The sequence below is a fragment of the Telmatherina bonti genome (genome assembly GCF_933228915.1).
Source record: "Telmatherina bonti genome assembly, chromosome: 11".
In the NCBI taxonomy this organism is placed as follows: Eukaryota; Metazoa; Chordata; class Actinopteri; order Atheriniformes; family Telmatherinidae; genus Telmatherina; species Telmatherina bonti.
In genome coordinates this window covers 31,215,945-31,233,698 of record NC_136629.1, presented here as the reverse complement: position 1 = coordinate 31,233,698, position 17,754 = coordinate 31,215,945, and the positions used below count along the sequence as shown (strand labels likewise).

Below are 17,754 nucleotides of genomic sequence, written 5' to 3'. Positions count from 1 at the left end.
TGAGCTGAAAATAAGTGAAACAGCAGAAATGTTTTTTCCAAGTTTTCACCCCCCGACCATGTTAAAATGCACACTGTAAGCAACAGAAAGTCAGAGTAGTGTGTATGTGCATTCATTTATGTATTTCTTCATTCGTTTTGATCTATTAACCTATTTTAAAAGTATTTTTCTCTGAAATAATGTTGTTTTTATGTTCACTAAAAGTACTGTGATTAGAGACATTGCTTGATGGTTTTAAAAACGCAGAATTACAAGAATGCGGGTCCAAGATGAAACATTTGCCATTAAAAATAAAGTAATGAAACAAAATTAATTCTCTTTTCGTTGCTGAAATAATTTTCTTGTTTTACAGACTTTTTCCATTTTACTTTCACTGTTAAGTAATGATAAACAAACTAGCAATAATCCATATCATAATGGAGACATAAACAAATAAGTGCTAGTTTAAATGCAAACAAAAACAGCTCGGTGTCTCAGATTTCCAGGATATTGTGAACAATATAAACGTCAGTGATGAATTTCCACATTGCACAGTCATGACAACCAATCATGACAACCAATGAGCGACCGCTTTTCTTATTACGTAAGCGCGTCGCTCGACGTACGGATGTATGTGACAGACAAGCGCGCCAAAGTGATATTAGCACAGGGAGAGCAGACATAGAATTTTTAATAAAGAGAAAGCGATTAAAATTAAAAACAAATCTTGTAAATACTCAGGAGTAAACATTTTACCTGCCAGGACTCCAGTTAACCAGTGTCCAGTTAACCAGTGTGCTGTCAGGATGGGTTTACTAGAGCGATGCCAGGATCTCTTCAAGACCTCCAGCTTATACGAGGTGCTGGGAATAAACAAAGATGCGACCGAAACAGAGATCCGGAGGAGCTACTACAAAGTGTCGATGAAAGTACACCCAGACCGGGCCCCAGAAGACCCGCAGGCAACAGAGAAGTTTCAGGTTAGCTCGTCGTTAGCCGTCACGTAGCACAAACTCACATTAGGCTAGGTTTTCATGCTAGCTAACACAGCTAACTTTAGCTCCGTGGTTGCAGCGACTTGTGTTGTTCTGCTGGATCATTGTAAACCTCCAGAATTACTGGTTATTCTGTCAAAATCTGTGAATTTCGTAGCATCACACAAATGCTTTTTGTCTAAATTTCTCTCAGTCTGTGTTTGTACCTGTGCCTTAGGTGCTTCATATTGTTTAGCTTAAAAAAAAAAACCAACTTATCTTTAGTGCTGCAACACACCTTTTTTGTTTAAAAAAAAAAAAAAAGTCATGATTTAACGATAATAGGTGTCTCATTAAAAATGCCATCACATCAATTGCAGTATTGCTTTAAAAGCACAAATCCAAAGGAGGAAAAAGCTTCCCAGGGAAAAAATCAAAACAACCACAACTGAAAGTCAAATTTAATGTCTAATGCAGATTCTCAAAGTACAAAATTACATTTTTTTAAGGCTGCATGTGATTGCAATTTGCCTCCAGGTGTTGGGAAAGCTGTATGCAGTGCTGAGTGACAAGGAGCAGAGGGCCATTTATGATGAGCAGGGAGTGGTGGATGAAGAGTCTGATGTCCTCAGTCAAGACCGCTGCTGGGAGGAATACTGGAGACTGCTCTTTCCTAAGGTATAAGAGCACAGCAGGTGTTTTCTTTCCACACAACAATGTCAATTTTTGATAAACATTTTATGTTGTAACACAAGGAGATGGAACTGTGGTCCTTCAGAGCTACTGTCCTGCAGGTTTTAGATGTTTTCCTGCTGCAACACAGCTTGACAACAAACTGTTGGAACAAACCTGAATAACTTGTTGCTGAGTTTTACACAAGAACCTGCCAATTTTAAGCTTGAGAACTAGGGCTGTGATGATATGTTTTTGTCCCGATTCGATTCCAATTTTTTGGGTGCCGATTCGATTTAAATTGATTTAAACTTTTGTAGATTTAAAAACAAAATAAATGTATAAAACCTTTTTTTTTTTTTTTTTTTTGCTCGTCATTTTTCTTGATTTCAATTAGGAAATTGCTATAATGCCCAAGAAGATATGTAAAAAGGTCAATAAAACCAACAGAGATGACAAAAATTTTATAATGGATCATTTGAAAAAAAAAAATCAATTTTTTTTGTTGAAAAAAATTGATTTTTAAATTGTGAAGCAAAACAAATATCCCAATTTTCGATTTTTCAATCCGATTTTCCCACCCCTATTGAGAACCTTGTTATAATACTGTCTGAGTAAATCAGTTCTGTACCGGGAATTTTATAAAAATGCTGTTAATGCAAATTTTGTAATAAGTTTATCATCTATTTTGGCTCTCCACCCATCTGTTAGATCACAAAGGAGGACATTCTGGCTTTTGAGAAGAAATATAAGGGCTCTGACGAAGAGCGAGAGGATGTGATTCGGATTTATGTGCAGCATAAAGGAGACATGGATGCCGTCACATCCTCAGTGATGTGCTTCTCTCAGGAAGATGAGCCAAGGATTTGCAGCATTATCCAGGCTGCTATCGAGAGTGGAGAGGTTGAAGCGTTCCCAGCGTTTACTCAGGAGTGCGACAAGAAGAAGAGAGCCCGCAGGAAAAGGGTGAGAAGTGTGTGGAAGTTAAAATGAGGAAAAACCCCAAAGTTCAGCCAAAGTATTTATTTTAAGTAACTTTCCTCACATGACATTGTATGGCTAAAATCTACCACCATCTACTGCAAGTAGTCAGTGGTATGTCACTTCTAAGCATCTTGCTGATCTTCCAGGCTGACAGAGAGCGAGAAGAAGCAGAAGAAATGCAAAAAGAAATGGGGCTTGACGATCAGGATGATAGTCTTGTGATGCTGCTGAAGGTAATATGTGCATACATGTATACATCTGGAGGGCTTTTTTTTTTTTTTCTTCTCATTTCAACTTGAATTTCTTTCATATTTTGCAGCAGCGACAGCAGTCCAGAGAGAAGAATTTCAACAGTTTTCTGTCAGACCTGGAGGCGAAATACTCCAAAAAAAGTGCAAAACCCCAAAAAGGAAAAAAAGGGAAGAAGTAGAGGTCAAAAAACATTTCAAGTTAAACATATAATTCATACAATGTCCCAACATCCCTTAAATAATAAAAATAAGTCATTTTAAGCCTCAGACAGTTGTTGTCTGACACGAAAATGTAAATGCTTTTTGTTCTTGTTATTCAAGTTTCCATGTTAATAAATTCTCATGTATATAGCAAATTACTTTCATTATTTTGGTTTTATTTTGTATAAAACAAACACTTTAAGGAGAACATGTCATTTTTCAAGCTTAGTTGCCTTTGTGGCACAGCTGTCTGATATCTTAAAGATAAATAAACATATCATCTTACCATTTATGTAGTAATCCTGATGTTATCTGTGGAAGCGTGCTCACTTAACTTTACTCAGATAAACAGCAGGATCACATTTAATACAGTACATTGTACAGACATGATAAATAAATTGCCTTATTTACAATTACTTTCCTGTACACATCATATTCCTACATTGTAGGATAATTCTAGTAGAAGCACCTGTTCAGTCCATACAGCCGCTACACACTCTCCTGTCAGCTTTAATAGAGAGAATGTTGCACCCATCCTCACCGGCTCCAGCGTGCAGTGACAAGCTGCAGATCAATATGTTTGTTTGCACAGGTTTAAAAAGTAGTAAAAGATACAGTACTAAATTCTAATGTGATATTGGAGAGGAAAAAAAAAAGTTTTATCCTAAATCCCTGTCAGTGGTTTATGTATATATTATATGTGTGAGTATATAAGTGTGCATGTATGTAAGGACAGATTCCTTTTTGCTGTTTGGCAGCCACATATGATGATTTCTAAAATACAAAAATAAGCATTTACCAAAAAAAAAAAAAAAAAAACTTCCCCCAGTCAGCATTATACCAAAAATATGTTGCTACTTCTGTATAACGCAACTGTTCAATGGGCACAGATGCTGCAGAGTGTTGCTTTATGAAAAGATGAATGGCTGATGATTGCCAGATATTGGGGTGGGGGGAGGGGGCAAACTACAAGCCAGGTCTGCTGGCTCTGGATGAGACGCCTCCCCGGGTGTAGGCCCGAGATGGGACTGACACAGGCACCAGTGGAGCTGTGGGGGGGGAAAAGGAGGGAGCTAAAGTTAATGAACCTTCTTCCAGTTGGTGAATCAAACTGGAAGCTGGCTGCTGTAACTTTTAACACTTTAAAAAAGTCTGGAAGCTTTTTGCAAGCGACTTTCTTCTATTGACCTGGGACAGAGGCTTGTGGGTCTGGCTCCTCTTCGTCTTTGATGGGCGAGTGTCCCAGTGGGTGGTGAGAAAATGAGTCCAAGAAAGATGAGCTGCTGATCCCGAGACTGATGCCAGTTACACCGATTCCCAGAGAGTCTGGTGATATGAAAGAATAAATTAATGCATAAGTGATTAGGAGATGAACTAAAAAAAAAAAAAAATCCATCTTACAAAAGTTTTAATACATCTACGACTCAAAATGAATGAGTAGATGCATCTCCATAGACTTTAGACCTCAGACTGTACTTTACACCATTGCAAACAATAAAAAACAAGCACAGGAAAAAGCAGGATTCAGTTCATTTCTCACCTATGCCCACAGAGCCTCTGCCTGGCCGTCCTTGCCCAATGTTGTCCAGTACTGTGAAGGAACGACGGTACGGAGTGTCTGACTGAAAATAAATCAAACACACTGATGAGACAGTAATAAAATGAAAAGGTAATCATAGACCCGACGGTGAGGAAAAAAAACATAAGACCATAAAAATAATCTGTGAGTTCTTGTTGTATCCTGTGAAGCATCTCACCCTGTATGTGTGAGTGGTGTTGGGACGTGAGAATGCATCCAGTAGGTGACGATCCCGTGGTATTGAGCTGCCAGCTTCGTCATTTATAGCACTTTGGGCACGGCTGGATGAGCATTTTTGACGCTGGCAAGAGGACAAATATCCCACATGGCTGGTTATTGGGATTTTATGAGTTTTGGGGATACCTGGTAGATTTGTAAAACCCATCATCTGCTTGATGCTGTTCTGGTACCTGTACAAGCTTGGACTGCTGCCCTGGATGAGATGACTCTGAATCCCCGATGGGAGGAAGGAGTGTGTTGCGGCTCAGAGGCAACAATGGAGATGTCAGATGGTCGCTGGCTGTTGGTCTGTGGAAGAAATCACACACATCATGAGTTCATTTGGTTTGCTTGATCCATGCTGCATTTTGTTTCTAATTAATGGAGCGACTGTGGGAGTTCTGCAACACCAAGTTTTAATTGTGAGGATGAAATTCAAAGTCGCACCCGTGAAATCACATTTCAGGATTTGACTTTGACAACCAGTAATTTCACCCACCTATCATTAACTCTTTCATGCATGAATTAATAAAAAAAAACAATGCAACGTTTAGTTTTAAATACAATATTTTACCTCTAGACATATGCAATGATACCTTTTTGTTTATAAGTGATATTTAGAATTGATCATAATTTATTATTTATTTTGTATTTATATTGTATTCTATAAAATAATCATAAAATAATATATATTCATAATTATACTATGTAAATCTTCAATAAAATATAGCTGTAACATTTTCTTTTCCTATTCATCACAAAGGCAAACTTGTGTAATTACATTATGTTCAATCATATCATATGTTTATTCTCCAGAGAGTGGAAACGTATTGGATGACTCACTAACATCCACTGAAAAGTTCATTTACAAAAATCTCATCCCCATTCATGAATATACAAGAAAAAGGCTTGTAAATAGGTTACCACTATAGGGCCAATATGCATGAAAGAGTTAAGAAAGAAATATTGATGAATTGTCTAACTACATTCATGATTACATAATTTGATTCTGTATTAGTCTTTTTCACAGTTTTTTGTTTAGTTGGTTTCACATACAAAACTACCATCAACCACCTCCATTACTGAATCTACAGAGACATGAGGAGTGTCACTGCCTCTGTACAGATTCATAGGCCAAAAGGAGAATGAGGGAGTAAGAAAGAAGGGTAGGTGTTTCAGAGTGGATTCCTCTCATGCTTTAACTCACAGACGTGTCCCACGAATGACCTCATCCAGGGAAACACCTGTGCTGGACTGACTAAAGCTGGGAACCAGTGGCAGCAGGGTTCGAGGAGGAGGATTTCTGCGCCGCGCCGACAGCGCCGGACGAGACAGTGAGGAAGAACTCTGCTCTAAGGCTCGGCGAGGGCGAGGTTTGCTGGAGGGGACCACACTGGAGCCTGGCCTGCGTGATGCACGCTCCTCTGGCTCTCTGTGTGGGAAGGTGAGTGGGAAGGTGATGAATGAAGCATTTAGCATGGTGAATTCTCTGCCAAGTGAGGTGTAAAAACCAGAGACAAAAACATGGTATGATGGAGGATTTTTATGATTTATCTTGCAAAATGTACCTTGTTTATTAAGAAAAAGAAATTTGCAAGACATATGCATTAAAAAAATGGGATTAACTTGGATTTAACTTAATTTTTTGGGGGAAAGGTTTGTTGGGTAGAAGAGTAATATGCATCCATACTGGTTTCTCTCCAGTGCACCCAGGTTCCTTTGCTGTAGGGGGATGCCGTGGATCATGAGGTGGTCATTCAGGTTGTGTTGGGTCGCTGCTGTTCCTACAGTCATCTTACCGACCTGAGGAACGGTGTGGATTGAGTGAGTGAAGGAAATGGTACAAATGGGATTAGAGGTTGAAGATGAGAAAAAAAATGAGAAAGATTAAGAGGTCAAGTACAGAGACAAGTAGAAGGAGACGTAATCGAGAATGGAGGGCCCAGTGACCATATTTACAACGCAGTGTAATTTTAATAGGTCATTTTTCATGCAGTTATGGACAGTAAGGAAGACCTCATATCTGCTATATCACCAATTAAAAAATCTAAAGAGAAACAAATGGGTAAAAGTTTAAGGTATGTTGCAGTTAATTGAAAAATACAAAAAAAAATAAATAAATAAATAAAACAAACAGTAGTGAGGATCCATTAGAGTTAATCAACAAGCACAAGCACATTTATTGTAGAGATAAAGATAATGAGCCTCTACGGTTGATGGGCATACAACACACCACCATTTTGGCTCTAAGTGAGGGAGGTACATACACTTGCAGGCTTTTTCTGCTTTTTGGATTTCCGCCTGGACTTGTGCTTTGAGCCCCTTGACTTTGTGTCCAGGGATGTCCAGTGAAAGACAGAAGATAGGAAAGAGAAAACGGAGGAAAGGGCACAGAACAAAGAGTTAAATGAAGACAACGTGAAACAAAGAAAGATGGAAAATGGGGAAAAAAAGAAAATACACAAAACCAAAAGGTCTCCAAACATGATGAGATGAAGGGGAGGGAGTGAAGAAGGAAGGAAAGAAAACTGTGATATATATTTAAGTTAATGAACTGGAAAAACTGAGGCTGAAGAGCAACAGACAGGAGTGAAAAGCAGGCGACACTCAAGCTGTCAGTCTGGAACAGACATAAGACTGCACCGCTTCTGCAGTGAATAAGATTAAACTTTCCAAGTTTAATTGTTTTCTTCTGTATCACTTTCAGCTCATGCTTCAGTCTTACTGGTTTAAATGCATGAATTTGACATTAATTAAATATCACTTTAAGTTTATAGGATTTTTTTAAAGGACAGAAAATAGATAAATCATTTTAAATGTCAACAACATCCTGAGTTTTGAACTGATCTCAGATCCACTGAGACTGATGAAAAGGAAATCAAGTGCCCCCATCCTAATCCCTCGGCTCGTCTGAGTCCTCAGCCCACTGACCTGGAACTGGGGGCCGGCTGTGAGCGGCGGGACCCGGCTCTGGCTAAGTTTGGGCAGCATTGTAGGCAACGAGGAAAGCAGCATGAAAGGATTCTGGGAGTCTGACTGGACAGGGCTCAAGCTCCCAGAAATGGTTTCATCATCTGGAAGTCACACATTAAATTCACTTCCAAATAGTGACTTATTAGAGTTTAATCTAATGTCAGCAAAGCAGCGAAAGTCCAGTCTTACGCGAGGCGCAGCATTCCCAGTGGCGTTGGACCAACTCTTTCATCCAGCCAACCAGCTCCTGCCACACATCATCAAACAGCAAGTCGAGGACAGCTTGGCGGCGACAGCGATATGGTGACACAGGAGGAAGACTGTGATGCCGCCGAACTGAGTCTGAATAATCCTGGTCCCCCTCGTCGTCTCTGTGGAAAAGTAACGTCAGGTATTTACCATGAGCAGATAAATTCAAATCATTGTTTTATAGCAGCTGTTGACAGTGAGTAACTCACAGATCCCTGCTGTCAAAAGCCAAGTATTCCTCCATCAAACCCTCAACTTCAATCACTCGCGCTTTGTCATGGCTGCCAGAGCCACTGCAGTTATTAAGAGGGCCGTCCAGTTCAGCTGAGGATGACTTGATCAAGGCAGCTCTCTTCCCCTGCACATTTAACCTTCACACACCCCAAGACAACATAATTAAACACCTTAAACTGAAAGAAAAACATGGACAGACATTGACAAACAATTCAGCTGACAACAAGAGGATTAAAAGCACCATTAAAATGCTGTTCATACCAACACTACTGGACATCCATCACTATTTCATCTAGTCCTTATTGTATCAGGCTGTAGCTCTGCTTAGTTCATATGAGTTCCAAATCTGAGTCATAGCCTTGTTTTAAAGATGACCAACATGACTTTGGCCCAAATAATTAATTAAAAAGTAAAAGTATGTCAGTCACAAAATCACCCAGTCGGCCAGAAGACCCCATAACAGCAGAATTTGAACATTTGAACTGCATTCAACTAACACATGAGACTGAGAAACATTAGTATCTATTAAGATCACAAAGTAGCATGTAGTAGCATTGTAGATTTTTCCTAATTAACTCAGTGTAAGCAATCTATTAAATGAAAACGCAGAATAAACTTGATCCAAATTGAGGAAATACCAGTTTGAAACTGGTGAATGTTTCAGATTACTGGACAAACAGACACAAAAGAGCATAAAATGTTGTCTGTTTTTCATTAAATGTATCAGATGACCTTCTAACAGTCAACGAAAGAGCACGTCAGTACATTCCTGACTTACTCTGCACCACCCTTGTCTTTCTCCTGGGGCTTCAAATCACTTTCTTTGCCTGATGATGTGCTGCTGACAGGACTGGCTGACCCTGGAGTAGCATACCACTGGAAGCCCTCATCAGTGGGAGAGAGCAGCTGACTTCCCAAGATCCTGAGTAACACACACAAAATAATAAAGTAAAATAATGCTTACTTACTAGAGTGGGTTGCCATCATTGATTTCAGATCCCACATCTCATTCAGAACTAAGGAGTGGGCTGGAAGAGAGAAAGTGGATTCCATACCGAAGATGTGGAAAGCGTGTGGTCCACTGCTGACATTCATCCTGCAGTCCCTGTAGTATCCCACCCCCACTGCCTCTCCCCTCATACAACTCTTTGTCAATCTCCTCAAACATTTGCTGCACCTGCCGAGACGCTGCCTTGTCAAACTCCTTCAGAAAAAAACAACAAAAAACAATTGCCGTTAAAAAAAATTACTTATACCTCTATTCTACCACGATGCAACTACAATCTGTTACCTTTCATCGCCAAATCACTTTTATTAATAAATCTATTTTAAAGCAAACTTCAGTGGAAGTAACAATGAGCTCTAAAGGTTTAGGTATGTGTATTTGTGGTCAAGGTCAAAATAGGGAGACAAAAAAGTAAAGCGAGCTGAGTTCAGAGTAAGTTAGCTTTTATGACTGAAGCAACTTGACGACAATCTATTAAATAAATTACTGACTACAAGAATTATTTTGTGGAACTAACTCTGTGTAGTAAGCAAAGCATAATACCAAAATACAAACAAAAGACAGACACTGGTTATATGTTCTTACATAATATCCCACATATTTTCCAAGAGGTGTGAAAGGTGGTGAGCTGATGTAATATTTACATTAAAGTATGTGAAATAGTTCCTTTTGGAAAAAAAAAAAGAAATTCTGGAACAAAACAGAGGATCAGATGTAAGAGGATGATGCTTCCAATGCTAAAGGTAAAACACATCCTCTGTGTCCAACAGAGCCAAGATGGCACCGTCAGAACATATGAAAAATGTCTTCTGAAGAGTAGACTTACATCATAGCCCCAGGAGAAAACAGAACTTCTCTCCGTGGAGATGCCAGTACCTGTGGAGCTGTGGATACCTGACCAGGACTGGTTGAAGTCAACTGAGATGACGGTGGGGCAGTCAGACTGAACTGAGCCAGCAGATGTCTGTGAGCTGAAAGAAACTCTTTTAATCTCTTTACATCTCTTTTGAACATATTGAAAAATCAACACCTTGCACTAAATGTAGAACAAGTGTCTGTTTATGTAGCTGAGGAAATCCAACTTAAGTGGCTGCTTAAGCAGTGGCTTATAAAATCAAAATGGAAAATGAAGAGCAAATGTCAGGGAGTTATTGAATATTCTAACAGGCTGCCTCATTAGTCATTCTTTTAACTGCACATCTGAAGGAGGCTATGTGATATTAATTAATCCGCTACTTCTGGGTGTCGCATGGCATGAGTCCTGAGAATCAGCTGTCTTGTTCAAGATGGTGTAGCATTACAAACCACACAACCAAGACTGTGTGTGTGTGTGTGTGTGTGTGTGTGTACTTGTTACATTTTTCCCTTTATCATGCTTGGGACATCATAAGGTTTGACTCTTTGCAGTTAAGGCCTGCAAGGAGTTGGTTACCTGTTGTGTGCAGAGGCAGCTTCCTGCAGGTCATGGAGGTAGCGTTGAGGGGTATGATTGTCATCTGCTTCTTCTGGAAGAGGGTGGTGATCAAGGCTGCTTCGAGACAATCCACGACTACATAAATAACAGATTGAGAATATATATATATGAATATATATATATATATATATATATATATATATATATATATATATATATATATATATATATATATATATATATATATATATATGTAAAAACACAACAATAATGACAGTTTTGGACCAACGTGAATGGTGTGTCTGTTAAACACTGTCCAAAACTCAAAAATTGAAACATTATAAATGGAAAAGTGTCAGTAAAGTACAATCCTGTTCCTTTTCTTGAAACAGAATATCCTGAAATCAGGTATGTATGCAAATGACATATTACATAATGACCATTCTGCATTTCCTGTGAAAAATAAGAATTAATTCATTGTGATCATCACACACATCTTCATCTTAAATGCTTAGATGCTACTGTATTTCATACAAAAGCTTACACAGCCTAGACTATTGAGCTGAATTTGTTTTATATTTTTTATAAAAGCCACAAACATTGCAATGACTGGAAAGACTATGAGCGCCACACAAGTGATAAAAAACAGATTTTTTTTTTCTTTTTTTTTTTTCCCCCCCTTTTTTAGTACTCACATCTCAAGCTTGTGCGATACAGGTCTCCTGTTGTATCGTGAAATCATTCTTTGTCTCCGTTTTATGGGCTCAAGCCCTCTCCTGTCATTCTTACCTCCGTTTTTAGGACCCTCTGAGAAGTGTGTAAAGGGAGGTCCAACATCTCCTCAAACATTTGCCCACACATAAAAGGCCTTAGAGCAAGCGTGCTGGACGGGGCTTTGGATACAAATGTTAGCGTTATTACTGCAGGTAATAAGAGGAGGCTACGCCTAAAAATATACGCTAACTAGCGGTGACACTAAATGTCATAAAGGCATCAGTAGCACTGTAAAAATTCCCTAAAAATATTTTCCTCTAAATTTATCTTACTACACCGAAGACGAATGGTCCGTGGTTAGAAATTTACTGTCACTTCTGTTTACCTTTTAAATCAATTAACTGAAGTTTGTGACGATCGTCAGCTTTAAGAAATTCTTTATGCTATTGCTAACAGTAGCGCTACCGACGACAACAATAACGCGGCTGTCATGGATACGCAGGAACGTAGCCGCGTGGGATCATGGGAAAGGAATTTCCGACTGATCTGAAATAGTGTTTCTGGGGTGTGTCGTTTTACTACAGTTCCCATCACTCATTGCAGTGATGGGATTACGTTCATGAAATAACCCCGCTTGTTATTCATAATGGTGTCTAAATTGCAAATGTTGAGATATTTGGTTAATCGGTGTGATCAGTCCTACCAAATTTAGCGGAACAAACAATTACATTCAACAAATGTATGGCGATAGTTCCTTTTTTATTACGCACAATTTCTTTAACGGGCAAATCCATGATGTAGGAACTATTGTAACCAGATGTTTGGGGTGGTCGACTCAAAATTCTCGAAGGACCTAAACAGTAGCAGATGGCGTTATTACAACGCTCCAAAATATGACCAGATAATGACATTTAATACTTCATTGTTACAATTTTGCTTTACATAGACATTTAGTATTGTATTTAGAAGAAAAAGACTAGGTAAGACTGGTTGACACTTTCAAATAATTGTTTTAAAACATCTTAAGTAAATCATGGCTGCTTTTAGACAGAATGGACAGTTTTAGGTTTGAATGTTAAGAAATAATTTATTTACAGGACACAAACCAACCGTATATGTGTTTCATTTTGGCATTGTGCCTTCTTTTTTAAAGGTTTTTAAAGAAAACTAATCATGGACGTCCTTCAGAGGAAGATGATTCAGGAAGATATGGTTCAGTACAAACTTTTCTTGATCCAGCCTCCGGGTTCAGCTTCTCAGAAGACTGAGGAATGTCTGAAACATCTGATAGAAGAGATTTTGGCTAAAATTGCCCCCCTATTAACACAATACATCTGGCAGCATCAACCATTCAACCTGAAGTATCATCCTGAGAAAGGTAGTAATAATATTACACTTACACACTGGTTAGTTTAGATATTGATTCTGTTGGTGCTTGTCTGTTGATCAACAGGGGATGTTCCTGCTCACATTGGGGGCAGCACTCAGTTTGGAGACAATGTTGAGGACGAGTGGTTTATTGTCTATCTCCTGCAGCAAATTACTGAGGCTTTCCCAGAGCTTGCAGCAAGGTAAAGAGACTGTTCTAATATTAACATGTAACATGCCATCTGCAGCTGTCAACAGTGGTATTGAATGTCACATTTTTCCTGCAGCTCTAATGCACATCAGTGTTTACTGTTTGTGATTTAGAAGTTATTGCCTGTGTTTGCAGAGTTGAGGACAATGATGGGGAGTTTCTTCTTATTGAAGCAGCAGATTATCTCCCCAAGTGGCTGAATCCAGACACTAGTGAAAACAGAGTGAGTCATCCAGTCATCTGAATTCAGAGTAAAACTTGGATTAAATGGTAGATTATGCTCAGAGTACACTTATTCCGAATTTTTTATTATTATTATAGAGGATCTTCTGTTTTAAGTCATTTCAGTTTGACATGCAGTTTTATTCACATTTCAAAAGACTGAAATGACATGATACAATGACTGCTGGGGAGGAATAAGATCATTCTAAAAACCTTTAGTTGTGGTTTGATTGAACATAGAGGGAAAACAAAATTAAACATACACCAAGTAATGGCCCAGGTCTTAACAAAATCTTCCACTTGATTCTGTGTGTATTGCTACATTTTCTTTCTCTGGCAGGTCTTCCTCTACAGGGGAGAGTTGCATATCTTACCCTGTCCCTCCAAATCCAGTGCTGAGGGTTTCCCCCATGATGTGGTACCTAGTGTGATGCAAGCTCTGACACTACTTTCTACTCACCCAGAAGCATGCAGGCCAAACCCCAAGATATGTTCAGCTTTGAAGAAGCAGCTACAAGGGTGAGAGAGTTTGCACACATCATAAAAGTCTGTCTATGCCTGAAAATAACACTCTTAAATAAAAAGCATTCCTCTTCTAATACTAAGTAGAAACAAATTACACGATAACAATAAGGGCAGCTGCTGGTGGTCAAATGTCAGAATGCATGATTTAATTACCCATGTGTGATAACTTTTTATCACAAACATATAAGAACAAGATAAAACTGGAAAAAGGTCCATCTCTATTTATTAAACAGGTACCCAGAGAAGATTAAAAGTGGTCTCCATCGCGCCCACTGCTTCATACCTGCAGGTATTGCCACTGTGTTGGCACAGCGACCAGATCTGGTTGCACCTGCAGTTTCAGCTTTCTACCTGCGGGATCCTGTAGATCTGCAGGCCTGTCGGAGCTTCAAGAACTTTCCTCCTGAAACAAGAGTCCTCACCTTGGTAAAAGCATGAAAACATTCCTAGGCATAGTGGCCAAGGCAAGAAAACAAAGTTTTTGTCCCATACAATTTTGTATCTTATTATATATTTCCAGGTGACATTCACCCGCTGCCTGTATGCCCAGTTGCAGCAACAGCAATTCACCCCGGACCGTAGGAGCGGATTCAACCTTCCTCCTCGCTCTCATCCACAGCACAAGGCTCATGAGCTTGGCATGAAGCTGGTAAGCCTGTGTTTTTGTTAGTTCCCTATGCATTTATTGCCAGCAAGGATGCAAAAAACAAAGAATTTGGAGCGTCATAAAAAAAAAAAAAAAAAACTGCATGTGCTTTTGTTACCAGGCCCATGGCTTTGAGATCCTGTGCTCTAAATGCAGACTACCATCGTCAGAGCCTGATGCACCAGTCAGCTGCAATCCTCAGTGGAAAGGCTTTGTGGAGAGTCTCAAAAGAAATGGCTACTTCCGGGTGAGTCACACTTTTTAAACTAGTTTCATATTGTAAATCTAAAAGGATGCCATGTGAGAACAGCACACTAAGATAATGTACTTTTTCTTGTGTGTCCAAATGCAGGGAGAGCTGGAAGGTTCAGTCCTTTACAAAGAACTTTCAAGATCTGCAGAAAATTTTTTCAAACTTTCTGTTGCCTCAAAATCCAGGTGAAGAGTATACCTGTACACACACATCCACCAAACAGCGACAACATCAAAACCAGCTGCCTCGTGTGTCGGTAGCAACCTCTGGGACTGCTGAGTTTGTTTCAGAACATACCCCAGCATCTTGATTGGATTGGGATCTGGGGAGTTTGCAGACTGGGTGGAGGGGAGGAGTTTATGTAATATTTATTCCAGGGCTTGTGTATCTTAACATAACATTTCATTGTCATCAATCAATGACATTTTTTTTCATGTATTTGTGACTTAAATGTTGTGGCTGATCAGTGCATGAAAGACTTAAAGTGTGGAAGTAAATCTGCCTGTGACACCCATGTGAATTGGTCTGAATATGCATGCTGTGTGTGCTGCTTCAGCGTTCTGTCCCCAGGGGAGGAGGTTCTCAAGGTGCTGCACGACTGCCCTCCATTCAATTTGGGGGAGATGAAGAAACTCGAGTCACAGCTCCCCCAAGAGGACAGTGAGTGAAAATTCTGACCAAAGAATGGATCAATCGTGCTCAAAGTTTGCTCCACAGGAAAAAAAAATAGCATAGTCAGTAGATGCATCCTTACATGACATGTTCTATTATATTACCATTGAGGCAATATGCTTAGGACATATGCTGACATATGGATGTATGAAAGTTAATATTGTATGGTTTGTTTAATTTTGCTAGAAAGCAGACACCATCTTTGTTATTTGTTTCTGCCTTGTTGTTTTGCATTCCCATCTCTCCGACCTTCTTATTCCCATAATTTGCTTTTCTTTGTGTCATTCTCTAGGCGACAGCTGGCTGGATCTCACAGCGCAGGATTTAGAGCAGCTGCTGCAGGAACGAAGCAGTGGCAGAGCTGATGTTGGCAGCAAAAAATCCAGCTGTACTAAACAAGTGCAGCACAACAGGGATGCAGAAGACAAAGGAAAGGAAAAGGAAGACAATGAGGAGGAAGAGGAAGCTGGGTACAGCCTGGTAGCAGTCAGTCAAGGACTGAAGAACTTCCTTAATGCCATGTCGTCTCATGAGGGGGCTGAACTTCCCTGGTGAGAAAAACTCACTAAATCACTTAATATCTGTGTGTTAACTTGAATCAATAAAAAAAAAAAGAAAAAAAAAGAAAAATGCCCATAATTGTGATAACGTGGATAAGATCATGTAAAATCAACTCTCTTATAACCAGACTAACACACACTCACATAGTGTAATTGGAAGTCAAATGACTCCTGCATGTATACACTCATTTGCTCTAATAACATCCTTTTAAACTTCAGTGTTATCTGGTAAAATGACCATGAATGCAGTGAGTTTAAACAGACTTGCATATGCAGTGAGTTAGACAAAGCAGAATGTCTCCACAGCATTTGCCACATTATGGTGAATAATTAGATTTTCCCCTTCCATGCATGTATACTGGGGCAGGTTCAAAAGTCCAGTGAAGTGGCCAGATCTAATTGTTGCCATAATTTCACTTAGCAGTGCGTGTAGCTGTGCTGACTTTGTGATCTGATTGTATTAGTTTGGATTTTCTTTAGGCAAGACCAGCAAAGACATAACTGCTGAGAGATGAGCATGGTTAACAACTGTGGTCTAAATTGGGATTTTATTTTTTAATCATTTATTTTCCTTCACTCAAGTGCATAAGGGTACATGCTGCTTTGTTTTGTCTTTTATAGCTCTGCTTGGATGAAAAAGTCTGTTAATTCCCACATTGCATCAAAACCATCTTACTTGTTTATTCAGAACCACAAATTGTCTCTCTTTCACATCTCATATTGCCTTCCTCTGTATTCCAGGAGCAGTACAACTCAGCCTTTTAGCTTTGACCCCGACTCTATGACCAGCGCCTTGGACAGACTATTAGGTGTGTTATAGGTTCGCAAAGATTTCAGACTTTTAAAATCCTTACAGTTTTTCTTGCATTAATAAAACAATGTAATTAATAGGAAAAAACGACGAAGAGCTAGATTCAGACGATCTGGAAGATGATGATGATGATGATTTTGATGGTGAAGATGATGAGGAGTTGGAACAAAATGAAGAGGGATCCTCTGATCATGCAGAGATGAGTGGGACAGAAACTCTGGACAGTCTTAAAAAATACATGGACCAAATGGATCAGGAGCTGATGAGCACGAATGTGGGACAAAGCTTCAGTCAAAGGGTAAACTGGTTTTGTGAATCGTCCTCATCCTTAAGCTATTGTCCGTTTGAAACTAATGCACCCAACATGGTTCATGCATCATCCTTTATATTTTTCCTACTCTTCAGAATCCCAGCAAGGCGAGCTTGGACAACGGCTCCTCTCATTCATCTGCTGGAGCTGGTCTCTCGAGGGATGATGGAGAAGTGGAAGGGACAGAAGAGGAGATCCAGCCTTTAGATGTGGACATCAATTTGGTCACAAACATGTTGGAGTCTCTGAGCTGCCAGGCTGGGCTGGCTGGACCCGCTTCCAACCTGCTGCAGAGCCTAGGCATACACCTGCCACCCAACTCTGATCCCTCGTGCACTGAATGGAGCGATAAATGACAGGCAATCAAATCCAGCTGGTAACTGCCTGTATGATAGAGCTGAATGAATTTCACATTCAAACTCTGTATTTTAATTCCATATTAAAGACATTTCTTGAAACACAGCTTCAAAATAATGTGATAAAATCTAGAATGTTTACTGTTTATATTAAAGGTACCACTGAAAACATCTTAAAGTCTTTTTTTTGTCATGTCAAATGAAATGATTGGATTTTCCCCTGACGTCTGTTCTTGTTATCTACAAATAAAAACAAAAGTTTAAGAAGCCATATTAGAGCCCATGTCAAAGAGGTTAGAGAACCATTTTGCTTCCACGTTTCTTTGAAGTGGATGTAAACTCGTGTTTTATACATGATTCTTTTGTGTGAA

At 39.4% G+C, this 17,754-nt stretch overlaps 3 protein-coding genes across 3 annotated transcripts; 2 read left to right on the top strand and 1 right to left on the bottom strand.

Moving 5' to 3' along the window:
• Positions 1-619: 619 nt before the first annotated feature.
• dnajc9 (DnaJ (Hsp40) homolog, subfamily C, member 9) lies at positions 620-3,907 on the top strand. Its single transcript, XM_079249429.1, has 5 exons — positions 620-959; positions 1,491-1,631; positions 2,337-2,591; positions 2,756-2,842; positions 2,929-3,907. The coding sequence occupies exons 1-5, from the start codon at positions 786-788 to the stop codon at positions 3,037-3,039; spliced, it is 768 nt and encodes a 255-aa protein (XP_079105555.1). The 5' UTR covers positions 620-785; the 3' UTR covers positions 3,040-3,907.
• Positions 3,908-4,027: 120 nt separating this feature from the next.
• fam149b1 (family with sequence similarity 149 member B1) lies at positions 4,028-11,863 on the bottom strand (the record flags this gene model as incomplete). The annotated part of the gene is made up of 16 exons (XM_079248667.1): positions 11,431-11,863; positions 10,754-10,870; positions 10,148-10,292; positions 9,371-9,519; positions 9,094-9,237; positions 8,291-8,452; positions 8,022-8,203; positions 7,791-7,933; positions 7,127-7,186; positions 6,550-6,662; positions 6,067-6,291; positions 5,051-5,168; positions 4,819-4,941; positions 4,602-4,683; positions 4,250-4,387; positions 4,028-4,110 (listed from the first exon to the last, which is right to left on the bottom strand). Exons 1-16 carry the CDS (start codon positions 11,475-11,477, stop codon positions 4,028-4,030), a joined length of 2,031 nt encoding a protein of 676 aa, XP_079104793.1. The 5' UTR covers positions 11,478-11,863.
• Positions 11,864-12,302: 439 nt separating this feature from the next.
• On the top strand, positions 12,303-17,660 carry ecd (ecdysoneless homolog). Its single transcript, XM_079249414.1, has 14 exons — positions 12,303-12,429; positions 12,603-12,827; positions 12,903-13,020; positions 13,164-13,251; positions 13,591-13,769; positions 14,009-14,201; positions 14,296-14,424; positions 14,543-14,668; positions 14,774-14,859; positions 15,231-15,334; positions 15,639-15,897; positions 16,648-16,715; positions 16,798-17,015; positions 17,123-17,660. Exons 2-14 carry the CDS (start codon positions 12,623-12,625, stop codon positions 17,381-17,383), a joined length of 2,034 nt encoding a protein of 677 aa, XP_079105540.1. The 5' UTR covers positions 12,303-12,429; positions 12,603-12,622; the 3' UTR covers positions 17,384-17,660.
• Positions 17,661-17,754: the final 94 nt, after the last annotated feature.

What these genes read in the sequence shown, in the direction of transcription:
- ecd (XM_079249414.1), top strand. Translation starts at nt 12,623, where the DNA reads ATGGACGTCCTTCAGAGGAAGATGATTCAGGAAGATATGGTTCAGTAC. An exon ending in AAAGAAATGGCTACTTCCGG is followed by an intron (nt 14,669 to 14,773) that starts GTGAGTCACACT and finishes GTCCAAATGCAG; the next exon opens with GGAGAGCTGGAAGGTTCAGT. An exon ending in ACAGCTCCCCCAAGAGGACA is followed by an intron (nt 15,335 to 15,638) that starts GTGAGTGAAAAT and finishes GTCATTCTCTAG; the next exon opens with GCGACAGCTGGCTGGATCTC.
- dnajc9 (XM_079249429.1), top strand. Translation starts at nt 786, where the DNA reads ATGGGTTTACTAGAGCGATGCCAGGATCTCTTCAAGACCTCCAGCTTA. An exon ending in AGGCAACAGAGAAGTTTCAG is followed by an intron (nt 960 to 1,490) that starts GTTAGCTCGTCG and finishes ATTTGCCTCCAG; the next exon opens with GTGTTGGGAAAGCTGTATGC. An exon ending in AGAGAGCCCGCAGGAAAAGG is followed by an intron (nt 2,592 to 2,755) that starts GTGAGAAGTGTG and finishes CTGATCTTCCAG; the next exon opens with GCTGACAGAGAGCGAGAAGA.